The 21,908-nt window shown below is 48.4% G+C and overlaps 1 protein-coding gene across 15 annotated transcripts in view; it reads left to right on the top strand.

The window, feature by feature from the left end:
* The window catches only part of FGFR2 (fibroblast growth factor receptor 2), a 108,233-nt gene that overhangs the window by 38,341 nt on the left and 47,984 nt on the right, over positions 1-21,908 (top strand). For all 15 annotated transcript variants that reach the window (XM_042960113.1, XM_042960112.1, XM_042960111.1 and 12 more), the window contains 2 exons: positions 1,921-2,090; positions 14,147-14,270. In XM_042960113.1, the coding sequence (XP_042816047.1) occupies positions 1,921-2,090; positions 14,147-14,270 (294 nt within the window). The remainder of the gene's footprint in view (positions 1-1,920; positions 2,091-14,146; positions 14,271-21,908) is intronic.

Raw genomic sequence — 21,908 nt, 5'->3', positions numbered from 1 at the left:
AAACAAGGAGAAAGAAGGTACAGCATGCCCTTGTTAAGAAATCTCCGCTCCACCTTTTACAGCCAGGTTTCGAGAGCAAGGGTGAGGCAAACAGGGGTAGGTAGTTTATCCAAATTCCTAATTGTGCCACGAAAATCTGGCTAAGTGAAGGGGTTGGTGTCACCCCTTAGGAGCGAGCTGTGTCATCCACAGAGTAGAGGGAGGGGGCTTGTAAATCTGTATCAGAGACCAACCCCCTGCCTGGGCCCTTTTGCCTCTGGTTTGTGGAGTGGGTGTGCTCCTTCTCAGCCTAACCCTCAGCAGCAGTAAACACAGTTAGGAATCAGTCTCGTAGAATTTCAGTGTTCTAGGATGTTCTAGGATGCCCAAGGCCCCGTGGATGGATGCTTCGGGAGAATTTTGGCTACCAGTTTGCGAAGACAGAAACATACGTGTGAAACGTGAAATAGCTGTGCAAGGTTTCAGTGGAACTTTCGGGCAGTGATGTAGAAGGCAGTGTGCCTGCGGGCCAGCCTGGCTATCCTGGACTCTGGTCTTCGACATCAGAGTGGTTGAAAAGGATGGATTCTAACCCCTTGGAGAAGCTGGTTCTTAACTAGCCATGGACAGCAGGGGCAAAGATTCTGGAATCAGACTGCCTTGGCTCAAATGTACCTGTAGCTCTCTCTAGCTTTGTAGCTTTTCTGTGCCTCAGTTTCTTCATCTCTAAACAGGGATTGTGATAATGCCTCTCTCATTGGATTGGTGTCAGGATTAATAGGTTAAACACGTAAGAGCTTTTAGAGCTGTGTTTGGTAAACACAAAGCACTCAGTCAGTGCTCGGTAGCCGTCGTTGTTGGCCGGCATGAAGAATTATGGCGGTATCCTGGATTGATGCCGTGGTTCTGATTTAGATCAAATGCCCTTCATTTGGCAACTTAAAAAGTTGTGTCTTCTTTTGCGTTTAAAGGGTCACTTGTTTGTATCCATGACTTTGAGGGCCATTCAGAGGGCTTAATTTTACACAACATATAATCCGTAGCCTCCTAGTAAGTTTTTTTCTGCTCAGACATGGTAGTAGAATTATGGCATTCACAACCACCAAAAACTCTTTCCTCCATTTAAAAAAGTAAAACAATAGGGGCGCCTGGGTGGCTCAGTCGGTTGAGCATCCGACTTCAACTCAGGTCACGATCTCACCGCTCGTGAGTTCGAGCACCGCATCTGGCTCTGTGCGGACAGCTCAGGGCCTGGAGCCTCCTTCGAATCTGTGTCTCCTTCTCTCTCTGCCCCTCCCCTGTGCACGCTCCCTCTCTCTCTCTCTCTCTCACAAATATAAAAATAAATAAAAATTTTTAATAAAAAAATAAAAACAAAAATTAAAACATAGTGCGAGGGCTTTTTGATTTGTCACATCAAGTGCTGCGAAGTTAATGCTGCGTCCCTGAAAAATTTACCCTATTAGGATGGTAAGTTATCTCCTTGGTGAGCCTTTAAAGCTTCGGTGGGTAAGTTGACGTGGCTTCGAGCACACCTTGCTTGTGTGTGTATGCGATCGTTTGCTAGGTGTGGTGATCTAAAAGGATCCATTCTGGAGGACTCCGCTGCTGCGGTTGTGTGTGTTGTCGCTGTCTATGTAAAGTAGCATTTAAAAGCATGATTCAACATGAATTTATATTCTGGCGCTAAGAACAAGGGAGAGAAGGTACCTCAAACACTCCCCCCCCCCCCATTAAGAAAGAGAAACTAGCAAGAAGTTCATCTCCAGGGACCTTCTGCTGGGCCATCTGCTGGACTTCAGAACAGTTTTCTTCTCATGTAAATATTACCCAGAGATTTTGAAAATGTCAGATCGTTCACGTACAAAGTCCAATTCTCTTCCGTGTCATGGAAATGAAGCTCTCCCTTTCCATACGTTATAACGTTGTTTTCCACAACAGGAGCGCCATACTGGACTAACACAGAAAAGATGGAAAAGCGACTGCACGCTGTCCCTGCAGCCAACACAGTCAAGTTTCGCTGTCCAGCTGGGGGGAATCCAACACCGACTATGAGGTGGCTGAAAAACGGAAAGGAATTTAAGCAGGAACATCGCATTGGAGGCTATAAGGTAAAATCAGGTGTCCAAAATGCTCTATTTCTTACATTTTTGTTAATCCATTTTTAAGTAGCTGAAAGGTAGGAACCTTCAGAAGGGATATTTAAAAAAAAAAATGAAAAATCAGTAATTATCATAATTGGTCATTTCCACACTTGACATTTGAAAAAAGTTTTCCTGGGCTTACATGCTACTTTATTTATCTATCTTTTAATGTTTATTTATTTTTGAGAGAGAGAGAGCGCAAGCAGGGGAGGAGCAGAAAGAGAGGGAGACACAGAATCTGAAACAGGCTCCAGGCTCTGAGCTGTCCGCACAGAGCCCGACGCGGGGCTCAAACCCACGAACCTCAAGATCATGACCTGAACTGAAGTTGGACACTTAACCTTAAGACTGAGCCATCCAGGCGTCCCTGGGCTCACGTGTGCTTTCAAAGCATAATTCCCATTTCTATTGTTCTTTTTTTTTTTAATGTTTATTTATTTTTGAGACAGAGAGAGACAGAGCATGAACAGGGGAGGTTCAGAGAGAGAGAGGGGGACACAGAATCGGAAGCAGGCTCCAGGCTCAGAGCTGTCAGCACAGAGCCCGCCGTGAGGCTCAAACTCACAGACCAGGAGATCATGACCTGAGCCAAAGTCAGAAGCTCAACCGACTGAGCCACCCAGGCGCCCCATTTTTTTTTTTAATGTTTATCTTGAGAGAGAGCATGAGTGGGGAAGAGGGGCAGAGAGGGAGAGAGACCATCCCAAGCAGGCTCCGAGCTGTCAGCACAAAGCCCAACGCAGGGCTCGATCTCATGAACCGTGAGATCATGACCTGAGCCAAAATCAAGAGTCGGACACTCAACCGATTGAACCACCCAGGCACCCTTACGTTGTTCTTTATGTGAGAAGAGTTTAATAACAGAAGGGTGGGAAGTTGAGAGTCTGTTTCCTATATGCTGTATTGTCTAGAACACTAAAACTGGAGCAGCATTGGAGAAGCAAACTTGTACTTGCCCTGTTTGGGCAGGATTGTAGGATAGGGGGTGGACTTGGCTTAGACGCTGGAGTATGAAATAGTACTTATTAAGAGCGAATGCTTCCGTGGTGAGAGAGGCAATCTCTCCATCCTCTGTCTTCACGGCCCTGGAGAGCCCATCACAGAATGTGGTGATGAGTAATCTCCTCACTCAGGCAGGGGTGAGGGGTGGAGGGGGAGGTGGAAATTGACCACCCTCTCCCTGAAAAGGCCTGTAGATGCCTATTCGGGCTTTTGTTCGTCCATTCAGCAGACGCCGATGAGCACAGTGTTTGGCAGGCACCGTCCTAGGCGCTGGACAGAGCACGGCCCTAGCTCGCAGGGGTTCCTCGTCTGGTAGGGAAGGTGGATGAGAAAGCCACAGCCTGGATGGGCTGAAGTCAGAAGAGCATGTTGTCGTGTGGATGTGCAGGGGGAGATGATGTGGGCTCTTTGGGAGGCTACGGATAATGGAGGTCAGGAAAAGATTCTGGGCTGAGTTTGAAGGAAGGGTGTCTCAGGAAGAGAGACATGGGACGTCTAAGTTATTTAGTCTGGAGGGGGAGGCCTGGAGGAATTTAATTTAGTATATGAGGAAGACTTGGGGAACCTTACTGTGACATTCTTTGGTGTGTTTGGAAAGCCTGAACGGGTGCATTAGTTACCTATTACCGTGTAACAAATTATCCCAAGACCAGTGATTTTAAACGACATTTTTATTTAAAAAAAATTTCTTAATGTTATATTTATTTTTGAGGGGAGGCGGGGAGAGACACAGAATCCGAAGCAGGCTCCAGGCTCCGAGCCACCAGTACAGAGCCCAACGCAGGGCTTGGACTCATGAACCACGAGTCATGACCCGAGCCAAAGTCGGACGCTTAACCGACTGAGCCACCCAGGCACCTCTAAACAGCATGTATTATTTCACAGTTTCTGTGGGTCAGGAATCCAGGTGTGGCTTAGCCGGGCCTTTCACCTCAAGGCCTCTCACAGGATTGCAACTAAGGTTTGAGTCTGGAAGTCTGATTTGTAGGGTCAGCTGGGGAAGGACCTGCTTCCAGACTCCTTCCCGTGGTTCTTGGATTCACTTCTTTGCAGGTTGTTGGGCCAAAGGCCTCATTTCCTTCCTGGCTGCGGGCTGGAGGCTGCCCTCAGTTCCTCACTCCCCCCATGGGCCTCTTAGTACGGCAGCTCTTCCTCAGGGAGAGCAGACAAGAAGAGGTAGCGTGTGAAGAAGATAGAAGTCACAGCCTTTTGTAACCTAATCATGGAAGTGACATCCTACCACTTTGGCTGTTTTGTGTTATTAAGTAAATCATTAGGGGAGGAGATTAAATCCCCAAGGGCATGAATATCAGGAGACCTGGGGAATCACTGGGAGCCATCTTGGAAACCTGCAAGGGGGATAAATTAGAGGATGCTCTAGCCTGCATCCCAGCTTGTTAAGAACCAGGTAGAAGAGGACTTCCTGGTGGCAGGAGTGAGATACCGGGAAAAGTCAGGACTTTCTGCTGTATACCTGTGTCTAACACACCAGTGTCACTTGAGAGGGTACTTGAGTCCTGACCCGTCACTGCTGTGGTTAAGTGGACCTCCTCTCCCCACAAAGTGCTCTGGGGGCCTCTTCTGAAATACCATACACAATTCTCACCTTTAAAGGATTGTCTTCTTCAAAAATTTGTGACTTTTAACATTTAGACACAGCTGGAAGCCTGGGCGGCTCAGTTGGTTGAGTGTCCAACTGTGGCTCGGGTCATGATCTCATGGGTCATGAGTGTGAGCCCCGCATCGGGTTCTCTGCTCTCGGTGCAGAGCCTGCTTTGGATCCTATGGCGCCCCGTCTGTCTCTGCTCCTCCCCTGCTCACGCACACACTCTCTCTCTCTCTCTCAAATATAAACAAACATTTAAAAAAAAAAGTAACTAGATGCTCAATCCCAGAGGATAATAGGGAAAAGCCTATGAATAGATTCCTAGCATGTGTGGGGCAGTTTGTGTGTGAAACAGATGTGAGATACACCTGCTGGGAGGGAGGTGGGTGCCTCTGAAGTTCTGGAAGCAGACGCACCTCGCTGAGCTTCCGTGACTCCTGCTTGTTGGTGGGACTAGTAGGCAGGAGGGTGGTTTTTCTCTCCACCCTTAGGTCAGTCCTCACAGCAGGCACAACGAGATTGGAAGGTCGGCTTGCTTTCTTTGTAAAGGGCAAATTGACAAAGATTTCATTAGGTGGTGCTGCTTGGAAAGAAAGAGTTAAAACCGCCACAGTCGTGGCCCCTGGGGATCATTCTAACCACCAAACGCTCTCCAAAAACATAATTGATGCTGTTCCACTGATACATTTCAATACGACTAAAGTATAAGGCTGGTGGTCAAAATCCTGGTGGTTAACTAATTTCCTCACTTACGACAGCCGTGGAAAGAAGTTAAAAGAATTAATGAGCCTCCAGAAACTCCTGGTCTCAAAATAAATAGGACCAACATCATTATTCTGGGTAAGAAGGTTTTTGCGAATCTGAATTAGTGATTATAAATGTGCCAGAAGGCTGAGGGTGCCTGATGAGGAAATGCTGCTTGATTTTTAACAGGTGTAGTTCAGTTTTAATTATTGAGGACAACATTCTACTAACTGGAGAGCACCTGCACCCTAAAAACAACGTGGGGAACCTTTAGCAGAATACCTTTAACCTGTTCCCGTGGAGGCACAGATGACCAAAAGTTTTTTTGTTGTTTCATGTTTGAGCCGTTTCTGGAGCGAAAGAGTGGGAATTTGAGTGCATGGGAACAAAAATCTAAAGTATATTTTGCTCTAGGGACGCCTGGCTGGCTCAGTCGGCAGAGTGTGCAACTCTCGGTCTTGGTGTTGTGGGTTCGAGCCCCACATTGAATGTAGAGATGACTTAAAAAATAAAATCTTAAAAAACTTATATTTTGCTATTAAAAAAAAAAAAAAAGGCAAGGAGGGGAGAGAACTGTACCTTTGGAACATGATGTGCTGGCCGGAGGTGATGCGGGCACATTTCTGGCCTCGCTGGACTTTCTCTGGAGAAGAGTCCATGGCAATGCCTGAGCTCCCTGGGCTGTGGGGGGTTGGTGGGGGGGGGGGTTGGTGGGGGGATCACCCCATCAAATGCAAAGATGGTCAATCTGGATTTAGTAAGGAGTTTTCACAACAGTTGTGGCACTGGACGTTGATTTGGGGGATACTGGTTCTCTCAGAAATTCCATGGACTCAACCCAGGTCCCCAGGTCACGAAGTCCTTGGTGGTCACAGAGGCCGGCATGCCCCAACCTCCCATTGGTCCAAGCTCTCCTGCTGGTGCAGGCGTCTTCAGGGCTCGAACAGGGTAGAGGCAGGAGCATGGGGTTACCGCCAGGTTTGCAAACACTGTCTACAGTGTCCACAGACACTTTTAAAGAATTCTGCTTCTCCAGCGTTCGCCCCGAGGGAACCCGTGTATACAATGCACTCCCCCTAAAGCAGAGACCTTACTGACACATGGACAGCCCCATGTCCAAACGCCCCTCTCCTCTGACTCCTGTCCCTTTGCCACTTTAGTTAACGAAGAAGCAAAGCGTCAAGTTTTCCAAGATGTATTTTTCCAGAAAGCAAGACTTGAAAGTTTCCGCAAACAAATGTGTGTTATTTCTGTGATTTTTTTTTTTTCTTCATAAATCTCCTTCTATAAACCATGGTGACTCTGTCTAGCTCAACTGTCTGTCTAGTTCTTTCTACCTGTTTATGGATCCGGCACCTTGGCCCTCACCCATGGCGTTCCAGCTTGTTCTGAAGTGGTCTGCCTATGTGGCCAGGGAAGGGAGAAGGGAACACAAAAAGCCAAAACAAAATCAAAGAGAATTATGAAATGGGACAGGAAGCTCATTTTAATTAAAATGACCAGTAGAGCTCTTTGGTATGGCTCAGTCTTGTTTACCAAAGAACTCATGCTGAGCCTTTCTTAGGTGATTAAGAGTCATATTGTTTTTCTTAGTATGTGGGCAAAGGCTGGTTGGATGTTATTATTTATGGTGGTAGAGGTCGATTTGAAGCATAACTGTATCTCCCTAATTGTGCTTATGCCCGGGCTTTTTCATCAGTCTTGACGAAGCTCTTCGTGTTTAGGGCCACCTGTCCTTAAAATGACAAGTTTGGACAGATGATCTTGAACGTCTAACCCTCTCCCAACTGTGATTTAGTAGCATAACCATCAACCATTTTTTATCATCAACAATAGCACAGATTTTTTTTTTTTTTTAAGAAAGAGGTTACCTTTAAGGCTAGATATTTCATAGGGCTCTGAACAATAATTACAATTTAATGCAGAAAAGCCACAGCACCGGGGTAATTAATAGACCACCTCAGTTCCCAAGTCGTGCCCAGGTAATGACTGAAACATAGAGGGGAAGAGTATTCTTAAAAATTGCATTTCATGCCACCTAGTAACTATAAGAACCAAGAGAGATCACAGGACAAAGCCCTCCCTCAACCTGGCCGTGAAACTGGCACAAGAGCATTGGCTTTAGGCATCTGGAGGTTGGAACTCCCATGGAGCCCCTGAGCAGAGTGAAGCATGACACAGTTTGGACTGTCCATTTCCTAGTCTATTTCAGATCCAAGAAAAGACAGGGTAAAACCTCTTTTGTTATAATCACAATGAAAACCTGATGGTTTTGATGGGTAGGTTAATTAGATTTACATTTTCTGGGTTACTTAGAAGTCACGTTCGAGACCTTTGCTTAAATGGTATGCTTAATCCCAAAATCTGTTTATTTGGAAAAATCACTACCCTTGTCCTTATTAATATATTTATACTTTGTTGAGCTCTTTCTCAGCCAAGACAGTTCAGCTTTAATCCCAGAGCGGGCAGTCTGTGATGAGGAAGCAGGTGTATGTTGCCATCAGCCAACATGCGCTGACCGCTCCCACGTGTCCTGACCGTGCAAGGTGCCCCCCACTGTCTGCCATGGCGCTGGGTCCCCTGCGCAGCCCAAACAGGGGAGCGCTGTTGTTTTACCCCTTTTCCAGATGAGGCTGGTCCTGTGACTCCTCGGTGGCAGGGCTGACATTTGGACCCAAGTGGTTTTCTTCCACAGTTGATGCTCTGACTTAACTTTCTTCAGATGTGGTTCCATGTTTTTGTAAGAAACACTGGTGGTAAATTAGAAATCTGGAAATAGTGCTGGCATCCCAGGAACATGTGAGGATCCGTTGGCCCAAAGGTGTTCTGTTGAGAGCAAAGCTGGGCATCTGATGCTGCTGTTCCCACTTCCTTGACCTGTATGGGATTTTTACAAATTGTGCTGAAATACACGTAACGTAAAACTTGTTATTTATTTTTCATCACCCTAAACAGAAACTCTGTATCCGTTAAGAGGCAGTTCTCCATTTCTCTAATCTTTCTGTCTGAATTTGCCTGTTGCAGGTGATGCAGGTAAGTGGAATCATAGGCTCTTTGTCCTTCTATCTGTTGTGTGTATCTGTCCTTCTGTGTGTGGTAGCAACAATCAGACCTTGATTCCTTTTTCACGGCTGGATAATACTCCATTATATGGATGAGACCCCAGTTTGTTTATCCGTTCATCTGTTGACAGGCACTGGGGACGTTTCCACCTCTTGACTCTTGCGGTTGGTGTAGCTGTGTGAACGTGGGTGTGCACGTACCTGTCCGAGTCCTTGCTTCCGGTTCCTTTGGTATCTACGTAGCAGTGCTATGCTGGGTCATCTGGTGATTCTTCATTGAGCTTTTTTGAGGAAGGTCGTGAGATTTTTAAAGAGTTTATTTCAAAAGGCAGCAAGTGCCCTGCTGGCGGTCTTGGCCCGCCCTCCCACTTCCACTCGCTTTTCTTGCCTTGTATAAATCTCTTCCCACTTCTCCGGGAGATCCATGCTTTGTGTAGTGAGCTGGGGGAAGAGTTTCTGCAGTTGTGTCCTAGAGGATCAGAGCTCGCCTCGCCCTGCTCTCTGGACACCTCCTGAGAAGCAGACTTGGGCAACTTAAGCACTAATCGGGCTTTTGCCTCCACATCTGCCTGGTGATAAGCACCAGGGAGTGCCACAGCCCTTGACACATGTACTCAGTTTGTGCACGCCTCCAGAGACGTGGTTTCGAGATCCCAGGAGCCTGTCGAAGATGGGGGTCTGGCCTGGGACAGCAAGACTTCATGCATCATAATGCCACCTGGTTGATGTTGAGCTGTAGATCACGGGCTGCCTTTATGAAGGCCAGCGGTCCAAGGGATTGCTGCCTTTCTCCATAAATTGCACCCTGATACCGGTGGAAGGAAGTGTCGGGAGTATTTGCCGTCACACGGACACAGTATTCTTTGACTTGGCACGGAGCAAAACTTCCTATCTGGCTTCTGGATGTTTATTCTGCTCGTTATTGAACACCTAGGTATTTGGAAATGTCCAGATTTTTTTTTTTTTTTTTTTTTTGGTTTCACTGTGGAAACCAAACATCCAGGTGACAGCCTGGGTCTTTGACCTTTCACCTTTCACTTAGGTGTTTTGGTATCATACAAACTAAATCTACATTCCCAGTTGTCTCCAGAAGGTAGCTGGGTGTTTAACATGCACCTCGGGAGATTTAGGTAGCAGAGGAATTCTGAAAAAACCCGTCTGGCCCCCCTCTTCGTCGTCTTTGTGACGATGGTGTGGAATGTTCGTGGAATCCACTTTTTGTGTTAGGAGGGAAAGAGTTGAGGCCATGACCTTCAGTCTGCTTTGTTTCAGTATTGCAATGTTGTTTTTTAAAAGCCTTCAGCGAACATCGTCTTGAAGCCTCACGCTCTCTAATTCTGTTCATTGGCAGATGAAAACTAATGATGAATTTTCTACAGGGGTTTGGCCACGGGCAGGGTGAGAAGGAAGGATGGCACGGGTGTCATTGGGTGCAGGACGTCTCTGCGCCCCCAGCTCTCGCCCTCAGGCTGCCAGCAAATTCCAGATGCGGTGGTTCTGCAGCAGGGGACGCCGTCGGAGAGGTTTTATTTGACTTTTTGGTCAAATGTGTGCGATTCCTGTTTGAATTTGAAAGGGTGAAAATAGGAAACAAGCAAACAACATGCACAATCACACCATGAAATTATATAAAATGTACTGCTGATAATTTAGTACATTTCCTTTCCGACTTTAGCTTTCCTTCTGACTATACAGTCAGGCTTATAGATTCAGGGCTATAGGCATCTGTGGTGTGTGTGTGTGTGTGTGTGTGTGTGTGTGTGTGTGTGTGTGTTTATACAGTGGCATCCTGAATACACATTTTTATCCAACCTCTTTTTTTTTCATTTATCAATAACTATTTAAAAAGATTGTTTTTAATGCTGATGTGTTTTTGAGAGAGAGAGGAGAGAGAGAGGGACAGAGCACATGTGGGGGAGGGGCAGAGAGAAATGGAGACACAGAATCCGAAGCAGGTTTCAGGCTCTGAGCGGTCAGCATAGAGCCTGACGCGGGGCTTGAACTTCACAAGCCACGTGAGAACATGACCTGAGCCCAAGTCGGACGCTTAACCAACTGAGCCACCCAGGCGCCCCTCATTTATCGGTAACTATAAATAACACCTTACCAGGTCTGAACTTACCAATACCTCCTCCTTTTTAATGACTGTGTGCTATTTTGTTGGAATGAATTAAGTCCTGTAGGATGAGCTATGTGTTGTTAATGGCCCTCTTCCTGATGGGTTCGATTTTGCTGTCACAAGCAGTGCTCGAAGCAGTCATCTTGTTCATGTGCCTTGAAGTAATCCTCCTGGTTCTCTGTGTAGCCTAGATTTCTAGAAGTGGAATTAACTGGGTTAAAAAAAAATGTGTTGCTAATTTTAACACCCCCTGCGAAATTATTTTACAGAAAGGTTTTTTCCTACTTTATGTTCCTATTCTCAATTGGAGTCTCTTTTTCCTTACACTCTTAAGTACTCAATGGCATGGATCTTCCTAATTTTTGTTAATCAGCCGGTGAATAACAGCATCTCATTATTGTTTTAATTTGCATTTCCCTGATTGTTAATGAGGTTAAGCATCTTTTCATATGTTTATTGGGTATTTACATTCTCTCTTCTGCCAGTGCAAAGATGTGACTCTGACCTAACTGGCGGAGGAATTGTAGCACTTAAAAAGATGAGGAATTAAAAAAACACACACACACACAACAACAACAACAACAACAACAACAAACCACACTGAAAAGGACATCTTACATTTTTGTTGGAAGGGTAGTGTCTGTAGGTTTACCCTGAATCGTGGTTTGGAAACGGAGTGTTCAGAAAAGAGACACAAGAGGTCTTTGTGCCTTTGTTTCCTCATCTTGATAGAGTTGCTGTCTGTACTCTCTCGGCTTGTCATTAAGCGACCACTAATTAATGGTAGGATATCCCCTGCTAGAGCGTCAAGCCTTCCCACCGTTGGCAGCTTCTAAGGGCGTCCCTTTGGAAAATGCCACAGCTCATAACATTTGGGATTGGTCGTTATGTCCAGGAATCAAATACTAGGGCAATGGTGTAAGAAAACAAATATTAACAGCACTGCATGGGGCGATATTGATTGAGTACCAAGGTCTCCAAAGGGGCAGAAACCCCTTGTTTGGTAACTGTGTTTCCCATCGTGAAAGCATTCGATAAATGGTAACTTATTAATAATCGTAGTGCATCTCCAGGAAGTAAATATTCAGGGAGCACACGCTCTTGAAGGAGGCTCTCCCGTGGAATGCCGTGGCCCCAACGAGAGACTGGAGCTGCCCTAGGGTTACCAACGGCAGCGGTATGCTGAGCTGCGTATGCCAAGATTTAATGTCTTGGGCAGAAGCAGATGATGCCCTCCCCGTGCAGTTCACGTTCAGCCCCATTTGGACTGCGCCCCGTGCCAAATCTGGATCCAGGCGCGAGAAAGACATTGACAGTTTGGATGGGGTCCAGAGACAGGCACTAGTCGTGATTAAGGGCTTATGGGCATGACATTTGAGCGGGGGCTCAAAGAACTGAATATTTACAGCAGGGCTAAATGCTGGATTACGTGGCTTGGTGACGTTAGGGCCTCTGGCTTCATCCCTAAGTTACTCTCTGTGTGATTAGCTCTTTCAGAGTCCAGGAAAGTCCCGCTTCTGATAGCCCCTGCACGCTTGGGGGGAGGGCGGGTCTCTGTATGGGCCCACCTGCCTCAAGTTGAATCAAGGAGTTTGTTAGCACCCAGCTCCAGGGTAGCACCCGGAGGGGGCGGGGAGATTTGGGTAGAGAAGTCTCACTGCCCTGGGACATTTAGCAACCGCCTCGGCTCCTTCACAACATTCCTTCTATAGGCTGTGCACCTACGGTGCTTACCCCTCCTTAGCAGGACCCTGGCCTCTTGTTTGGCTCTCCTACAAGTGCGTGGCCCAGCCAGGAGCAGGAAGCGGGGCTTCTCCCAAGCAGAATACAGATTTCTCTCCGTTGTGGGGTCTGATGCCCGCAGCGTCCTCTTACCGCCGGACTTTTCACCTGTGACAGCGAGAAGGACGGTCCCCCCGCCAGCTCCACGACATTAAGACCGGGACAGTCTTGATGGTGATACAGGGGGGAGCTGGTGGGCTGCCGCAGCTGGAGCAAAGGGACCGTCTGCCCAGAGCTCACTCTTCAGTGCTTGTGCTTGGTGAGGAGGAGTCCAGCCCTCACCCCCGTGATCCTGCATAAGACCGCCCGTGATGGGCAGTGGTCTCGTTTGTGACCTCTGCATCGGTGGCTGCTCTTGCGGTGCTGGCCTGCACAGAGCTGAACCTCTGACATGACGCGCCTCGAGTCGTAACAGGCTCTGATAACCCCTTACCTCTGTCGGCGCCGCTTTTCAAAGCGGACAGCTGCTCTGCCCTCCCGCTTTTGTAATGGAGCATTCATGAGATGATCTTTATTCTCTAGTTCCTTGACTCACTCATGTGCTTGCAGAGGCTCGGCTGGTATTAGCAGTTTTTATGTGATTAAGGCAGAAAACACTTGCAGCGCTCAGGGAATCATGCAGAAGGTCAGTTGGAATTCCTGAAATCATAGTTAAGACCACGAGGGCCCTGGCTTTTTTTTTTTTTTTTCTTTCCCCCTTCTCCGTTTCTCTAGAGTGCCTCGTCCCAAATGCCTTTAAAACATGATTTGGATTTGGGGGAAAACCTGAAAGCCTTAAACCTGCAAGGTGAAATCTGCATTTTGGCTCTTTGCAAGGAAAAGTCACGCTCGCTTGAGAGTTTGAGTCTATTAAAATATTTTAAAAGCCAGGTGCGAATGTTGGAGTCTAGTCTGTTCGCATGTTGACAGAACGGTGGGTGGGAATCACAATAACTTATTTTCACACGTGCCGCTTATCTCTCTGAAAAGTCTCAAGGAGTTTGTAAGCAGACGGATATACAACTTAGGTTTCCTAAGGATTCATTGCTCCCATATTTGGCATTCTGAGTATATCTCTCGGGAACATGTAGCATCTGTTTAGGCATTGCCAGAGATGGGAGGGGCAGGCCTGTGTTCCCAGTTGAAACTTCTTGAGACTTCCAGACAGCATCTGGGGGTGATGGGGGAAGAAATGGCAGGTTTTCAGACTGGAAGGCTCCAGGAGCAGTACAGTACCTAGCTTGTGGGCTCCTTGGGAGAATCACATTCATTAGCTGAGGCCAAACAGAATATGCACAGTAATCCTGGCATACAGCAGGTGCTCATTGGTGCTGGCTCTAAGTGGTTCCTTGGCGCTGTGGGGCCTGAGGCTTCCTAGTGGATGAGCGACCTTTCGGCTCCCCTGCTCTGGGGCACTGATACCGTTGCAGGCCAATGGTCTGGCCATTTGGCAGCTCCTGGAGGAACCCATCCTTCATCGACAGACTCACTCCATACACTTGCATATCTGAACATGTCAGTATCCCCCTTGCTCGACATTCACCATGACGATAATGATTGTTTTCGTTTGGCTCCGTTCTGTGTGCTTAGTACGAGGGAAATTGACAATTCAGGTGATTCTTCTCTACCTTCCTTGTCTCCTCCAACTTCTCTTTAAATCAAGATGGCAGAGTACCTGGTAATTTATGCTAAGATTGTTAAATAACCACCTTTCCTTTGATCTTTTCAGGTACGGAACCAGCACTGGAGTCTTATTATGGAGAGCGTGGTCCCCTCTGACAAAGGCAATTATACCTGTGTGGTGGAGAACGAGTATGGCTCTATCAATCACACGTACCACCTTGATGTTGTTGGTGAGTTTGCTTCTCCCCGAGGGACAGCTGTACACCTGCCTGCTACAGCTTGACTCATTTAACCCCGCGAAAGTGAGTCTGGTTTCTCCCATGGTTTAAGGAGAGAAACCGTTGGTTCGTTTTCCTTCTTTCTGAACGTAAGCTGTTGTTTGAGAAGGATTCTTCCATCATTTGACGATGTTCCTGTTTCCCGATTAGCCATGTTTTACGTATTTTGTGTGATCCTCTTGGTTCCCTAGAACCGTTCTGGGTGAAATGGATGTGGTGTGAAATGTGTTGACACTCTGAAAGCCGGCATTACTCTTAAGAACGTTCGTGTGTTCAGGGAAAGGGTTCAGATACGCGCTAGGAGAACTTGGTTTTTAAAAGGGAGGCAGCATTATCCAAAGAAGGGCAATTGGGCAATGCTGGCTAAAGAGTAAAGGAAAAGGTATTGTGATGACTGAACTTCTAGCTGGCTGGAGGAAGGATAGTGTCCAGGGGCCCTTTGCTTCCATCAGAAGAAAGTCATTCAGTGCTCTACTGTGGGTTCAGCTCCCATGGAAAGGGAACTGTGTATATGGGCTTGTAAATTCCTTTTTATCTAAGTGCTCAGATAGGTAGGCTACTTTAATTAGATGTCTTAAGATCAATAGGCTGTTGTCCTGGAATTCAAATGTCTTCCTATCTTGCCCTTTATGATGGGTTTTGTTGTAACTGATAAAGGAAGGGTGTTTCTCTGTCTTGTTGGAGGACTGGAGGTACCTAGGATGTGTCTCCTCATTGAAGGGATGGTGGGCTAAGATCTCTTCTTTGGCACGATCCATCTTTGCTCTGCCTTGTCCTCCACCCTGACTCACGGCATCACCACCTGACCTGGCTAGGGGTTAGCTAACCGGTTCGCCCTTCTCCACTTGCAGATTGCCAGCTCCCAAGGCCTCCAGTCCAAGCTCGCCTCGATTGATTTTTGCCTTAACGTGACCCTTTGTTTCTCCACAGACTCCTGCCCCGCCACCGCGTCTATGAACGAAGGCTTTCCTCCATCATTTTCTACGCGTGTGTCCCTAGTATTATTTCATATGTGGGCATTTCTTCTCCTTCGGTAAACTGTAAACTCTTTGAAGAGAGGCCCCACAGATACCTGAATTGCCCAAAGAACCATTAAGAAACCTTCCAAAAGCTTGACTGACCAAATTTCATAGATTTTGGCTAATGGAAGTTTTAGGTTAACTGAAAATTAAACAGAAGCCATTTTTAGATTTTCTATCAAGTTAAATTAAATCCAGAAGGAACTCCCCCTAGGAAAGCATGAGATCGTCTTTATTTCCATGTGTACGTAAGGATTCAGTGAAAAAAGTTCTTGTCCTTCAGAAGCCTTACTGTGAAATTAGGTTGCTTTCACATAATGTTGCTCCTGTGGGCATTCATAAAAGACTGAGTTTCCGGAACCCTCTTTTCTCACAGAGATACTCGTGGAAGGTTTCTTAGTGGGAGTTACCACGTACAGATATTTTACAAATCAAACACAAAGAAGTAACGCTCAAATATGGGACGAAAATGGTGAACATTTATTTTGGCATCGATGTGCCGTAAATCTGTTGGTTAAGCACACAACGTGGAATTCACATTGGGCCTCACATCTCCTGAATTTGACACGAAAGTGTTTCTATTTAAGGAAAGAAGGTTCGGGGGCTAAAAGTTCTCAGTGCCTAATTTTGAAACAAGCAGTTTATTGTGCGAATAAAATAATTGTGCTGTAGCAATCCGCGGGGCTCATGGCTGTGTAGGCCTACAGATTGTTCGTTGGGATCGGTCGGGGACCATTCCAGGAATCCCCGGTCAGCTTGGCCACCCCAGCCACGGGCTCTGGCTCCTAGCAGGTTTTAGGTTGAGTTGTTATGTAAAACATTCAAAAGCCCCCCCCCCCCCTCCTTTGAGCTTTCTGGCAGCTCATCTCTGTGAAGCCCTGAAATCTCTCTTACAGTTTTAGGGTTGGATTTGAACTGGGCTGCTGAATAATGGAATTGTGCTGTCTAATGTTAATCCCCTGGCAGTCAGTCTTGTTGAAAAGAGCGTATGATTCAGTGGTGTGATGTAGAGAGGAGCATAGAGCGTATGGAATAATGAATGCAGAGAAAGGCCCGATTATGTCACAAATTTGGGAGATTGCCCAGCCAAACGTGGGCCAATAATGACACAATGCTGGTTGGGAATATCCATTAAAGCTCAACCCCTAATAATTTTCCAAGCCTTGAACCTTCTTTATAAATAGAAGCCAAAAGTCAGTGGAGTATAAGACATTTTCAGGAAAGACGGAGGTGTGAAATACTCTCATCTTTGCTCAAAACCCCAGTAATTGCTTTGAGAAGCACTCATAAAATAAGAAGTGAGTCAGCTCGAGAGTCTCATGTAGACTTACAGGGTTGGCAGGCGGTCGTTCCGAACGTCTCCGCGAGTGGCGACAAAAGGGAATTCAGGCCCGAACAACGAGTTTCTGGTGGCCCCGCGGCCCAAGTGCAGGATTCCACCCCGTGATCACCGCTTCTCGGCCACGTCCGCGTCTCCCGGAAAAACCGGAGCCTCTTTCCCAGCGAAAGTCAAGTCCTGTTCTCGTTCACACTCTCCGAGGGTTTACTTTTGTTGCTATGCTACGTAGGGTTGCGGTTCAGATGTTACGAAGCATCAAAATGGGTGAGATCTTTTTACTGAAATCCTTCCTTGGAACGGCATTCCCCATAAGGACTCCCACGTAAAAGCCGTGTAATTTCAGTGACATTCTTGTGTTTTCGGGCACGAAGCGGCCAGCCATTGTCGTGTGTGAGGGAAGGGCTCTCGTTTACGGGCGCTCTTTCGGGAGCCTTGCTTGATCCTCGCTAAAATTGACACCATTATTTTTCAGCCATTTACTTGCAGGGGACAATTAGCGTGAAGCACCGCTTCTGGGTAATTGTGCCGATAGTAAACAGGCCCTCCTCAGAGAGCCGGCGGGTCTTGGCCATCGCTCCGCGGAGGACGCTGCAGCCCTGGATTCTGGCGGGGCCCCTGTCCCCAGGAAGCTGCGGCCTCGGACTCATCCTGAACCTTTGGTTTCAGCGGGGTTGGGTCCTTCTGGAGACTGTGCAGGGGGGAGGGGGGGCATCCGTTTCACGCCTCTCCCCGGCTTCTGGTGGCCTTCTGGTGGCCGTCAGCAGCTCTCCGCTTGTGACTTGTCATTCCGGCGTCTGCCTCTGCCTTCCGGTGGCCTTCCTCTCTGTGGCTCACAGGTGTCACCTGTCACTGGATTTCAGGCCTTGCCCTCGGAACAGGGTAGTGTCATCTCAGGATCCCTCAGTTAATTACAAGGACCTTGTTTCCAAGTAGGGTCACAGTCACAGGCTCCAGGGGTTAGGACACGGACTCCTCTTTTTGGAGGGGTGGGGGTGGGGCATAGTTCAACCCACGACAGTGGTTATGAGGCATCAGTTGGGTTAACAGATGAAAACACCAAATTGGCATCCTGGGGCCAACAACAAATGCTGGTTTTCTCCCCTCAAACCGGGACTCTTTGGAGGGTTAGAGGGCATTTTGGGGGCATCTGGTGGCTCAGTCGGTTGAGCGTCTGACTTCAGCTCAGGCTGTGATCTCACAGCTCATGAGTTCGAGCCCCGCATCCGGCTCTCTGCTGTCAGGGCAGAGCCTGCTTGGGATTCTCTGTTCCCCCTCTCTTTGCACTTCCCTCTCTGTCTTTCAAAATTAACTTTCAAAAAAGGGCATTTTTAATAGGTTTAATTAGACCCCATCAGACCTTCTGGTAAATAAACTGAATGCCGTGCCGGGACCAACAGGTGGGGCCCCTGCTGGGTTACGCCTTTGGTCAACGTGGTCGTCAGGCTGTCCCAGGACTGATCAGGATGCAGAGGAAGATCGTGGTGTTTGAGAGCCCCGGGTTCTTCAAGCTGGCCTCTGCCTTCACCTATCAGCCCTCTTACAGTTGAGGAACATCAAGTTGGGGAGTGGGGGGGGGGCAGTGAGGCATTTATTGGCCGAGAACTGAACCCTAGATCTGGGGTCTCCATCCGGTGTCCTCAAAGCCTAGGTTAATGCTCCAAGCACCGCACATGGAGGTCTCTGTTTTTGGTGTCCTGTGGTGTGGACCAGCAGGGACCACTGCAAGACTCTGAAAAGGTACTGCTGTTATCCCCACCCCACGTTCAGCTCTGTTGCAAAATAACAGAGAGAGAGAGATGAAGGTATTGAATGGACGAGTTGCTCGTCCTTCCTCAGACACCCTTTGGCTTTGAGTTACGAACTTTTTCTCCCTTTGGGTGTCCCAGTTCTGCAATCCCAGAGACCGTAAGTTTTGAGCTTTTCACCTGGCGTTGGGCATTTGGGGGGCAGAGGTTGGAAACAGTGAGTGCCTCTGGATGTGCTGATTACCCTCTATCTGACTTTCCAGAGATTTCTCCTCCTCTAGGACAAGAGCATTATAAGCGCTAGACAGTGTCTCAGTAGACAGTTGGGAGCCAGTCAGCGGCCAAGCATCGCTCTGGCTGGGTGGAGGGTCACTGAGGCCACCTCACCAGCCCTGACTTGCTCAGCGGGAGACCAGAAGGCTGCTGTCGGCTAGTCCGTGACATAAATCTGCTGTAACTGGGCTCTGGGCATGATGGGACGGGGCCTGAAAGCCGAAGGAATCTGTCCCGGTGCTAACCTCCCCCCTCCGGTGTGTATTCGGGAGGAATGAAGAGTCTGTTATTCCAGGCACTGACTGATAAGCCTGGCTCTGAGGCTGACACCTGGCACTCTGAGCCTTTGGCAGCCCATCCCCAGTGGGAGAAGGAGAAATTGCGTAAATTGTTTACTGCTTGGGGCAGCCTCTGTCCTGGGAAGACAAAGCCTCCAGTGTGATCCCTGAGCAGAAGAAGGGCGACCGAGGCAGGTTCGAGTCCCTCAGGGGACCCTTACACTTGTCCGGGATGAACTGTGGAATCTTTCTCGGGTTGGGAACAAAGTAGCGTGTACGTAAATGAAATGGTGGCCTCGTTGATTAACTGGTTGGTGTTCTTACCGAAACTGTCAAAATTAGGATCGTTCCTGCTCATTTGCTCCTGACAGAAGACCACACTCTGTCCGTATTTTCTGCCACACCGTGGCTCCTAGAAGAAAGCTTTTGCTTCTCTGTTTGATGAGGGGTGACCCTAGGTGGCATTAACCGCACAAAACAACGCACCCAGAGATTTGAACGCCGGGCTGTCACTTTCTGAGTTGCCACGTGTGTGCATTTCCCTGGCGTCCACCAGCCTCAGTCCCACAGAGCCCCTGGGGGTTCTGAACTTGAAGCATCTTGACCTAGACGCTTCCTGGCCAGGCCTCATTTGATTTTCCGTATTCACCTTGCCGCCAACCGATTCTTTCCTTTTCTTGCTCTGGGTTTAAGACGCGGTGTCTACCCTGACTTTGGTCCTGCGTGCCAGCCCTAGGGTTGTGAAATCTCTCCGGAGGGGGATAGAAAGCCCCCTGTTGACAGGGGGCTGGGGTGCCATGCTAGGTAATACGTCACAGCGAGCGCTGTACTTATAAGTAGGCTTGTTTCGTTAATGTAGAGTCATGGAGCCCAGCAGGGTTGAGTAGGAAGCATAGTCCTTTTGCCGCATTTCCTTCTCTTCTTCCTGCCCGTTGCCACACAGCCCTCATGACGCTCCAGCCCTTGCCGGATGCACCTCGGCGGGGAATGACACGGTGGAGACCTTCACATTCGTTTCCAGCTTCGGTAGCTCTATGGCGTCAGAAGTCCAGGAGCCTCTGAGCCTCAGTTCCATTGTCTGTAAAGTGGGGGTGGAAACCTAGCCCCCCTGGAGGGGGATGAGGTAGTAGGGGGCAGTGCTTTATTTTTTTAATTTTTTTTATGTTTATTTACTTTGGGGGGGGGGAGAGCACAGCGCGAGTGGGGTGGGGCAGAGAGAAAGGAGAGAGAATCCCAGGCAGGCTCCCCACTGTCAGCGCAGAGTTGAGTGGGGCTCGACTCCAGAAACTGTGAGATCATGACCTGAGCTGAGCTCAAGAGTCAGAAGCTTCACCTAACGAACCACCCAGGCGCCCCGGGGCAGTGCTTTTAAATAATAGGACCATAGGATTTGACTCTTAGTCACTATCATGAGGTGGTCCACACCTCCTCTTGGATCTCTGGGCGAGACAGGTGTATTCAGTGCAGCCCTGGTTGAAGGAGTGGTCCCTCCTCCCCTCTCCTTTCCTCCAGGGCGGAGATTTCAAAACTTCTTTTGAGCTACTGTTCGATGAGCTTTTGGTTACTTCGGAGCAGCTGTTTATACCCGCTTCACAACCGGGATTTCAGGGGGCAAAAGCTGGTCGGCGGGCAGCTGCCTCACTCCCAACGTACCGGCCAGCAAATAAGTGCGTTCCTGCCGCACCACTACCGGGAAGAAGTTGCTCGTCCCAGGCACCGTGGGCGGTGATGCCAGTGTTTTCGCCATGCTCTTCGCAAGCCATCAGTTGCCCTCTGCCCCATAGTTGAGGAAGGAAGCCTTGTGGATTGCTTTCGGTTCTGGCAGGGGTCCCGGCTGAGGTGGCTGGGGGAGAAGGTTAATATTTGATCTCCTGCCTCATCTTTGGCGTTGGGTCTATGGTGTGGGCAAAGAGGATGTGAAAGCGTTACAGACAAGTTACTGTCTTACAGAGGTTTGTAAGAAGAGGGATCTCTCGACCGTACCCGGAGGGAAGTGTAGGGCAGGGCAGGGCGTGGGGAGAAAGCTGCTGCTGTCCCAGCGTCAGCGAGGAGTCCCGGCCCGAAGACGTAAGTCCACGGATGCCAGTCACGGTGCCCAGTATGAGCTCGAACTGTGCCGCCAGCGTGTGCCGAATTAGAATAACAGAAAAACGGCTTCTCGAGTTACTTAACATTTGGAGTTTGTGGTTCTTGACACGGCAGGTTCTTTTCTTTTTTAATTTTAATTTTGAAAATTTATTTTGAGAGAGAAAGAGAGGGAGGGGCGGAGAGAGAGAATCCCAAGCAGGCTCCGTGCTGTCGGCGCAGATCCGGACGCACCGCCAGATCGTGACCTGAGCCGAAATCGAGAGTTGGACGCTTGACCGACGGAGCCACCCAGGCGCCCCAACGCAGCAAGTTCTGAAGCAAGACATCTTCAGGGTTTCTCTCCAAACTCCGTACGGCCTCCATTTCCAGTCACCTTTTTAAACCGGGAGACCCCCGTTGGGAAGTATTACAGTCAACTCTCATTAAAATGTAAATCTGGCAATGCCAACAGATTTCTTCCTGTTTTAAATGCTGCCTCCACCAGAGTGCCTCTCTGGACTCCTCCTTGAGGAGAGCCCACTGCTGTGTGTGCTGAGTTTGTGTTTGGTGTGTTTTCACAGTCAGGGGCGGGCAGGGCAGAAATGACCCCGTGTTGTAAGAAGAAGGGGCTCCCAACCTAGAGGGCAGGCTCCATTGGGACAGGCGGCTTCCAGAGCTCCTGTCGCATCTTTCCACCATTAGTGACATCAAACGCAGGTGGGAGGTGGGGAAGAGATGGCTGGGTGGGGGGGGTATTGGTGTTGTGAGGGGGAAGATTTCCTGCTTCTCCTTCTGAGAAGAGAGAGGTTGAGGAGGCGAGAACCTCATTGGTTTGAGCAGAGCCCTCTAGATTGGTTAATCCTGTCTGG

Source organism: Panthera tigris, chromosome D2 (assembly GCF_018350195.1).
Source record: "Panthera tigris isolate Pti1 chromosome D2, P.tigris_Pti1_mat1.1, whole genome shotgun sequence".
Classification (NCBI taxonomy): Eukaryota; Metazoa; Chordata; class Mammalia; order Carnivora; family Felidae; genus Panthera; species Panthera tigris.
This window is presented reverse-complemented; position numbering and strand designations above follow the sequence as displayed.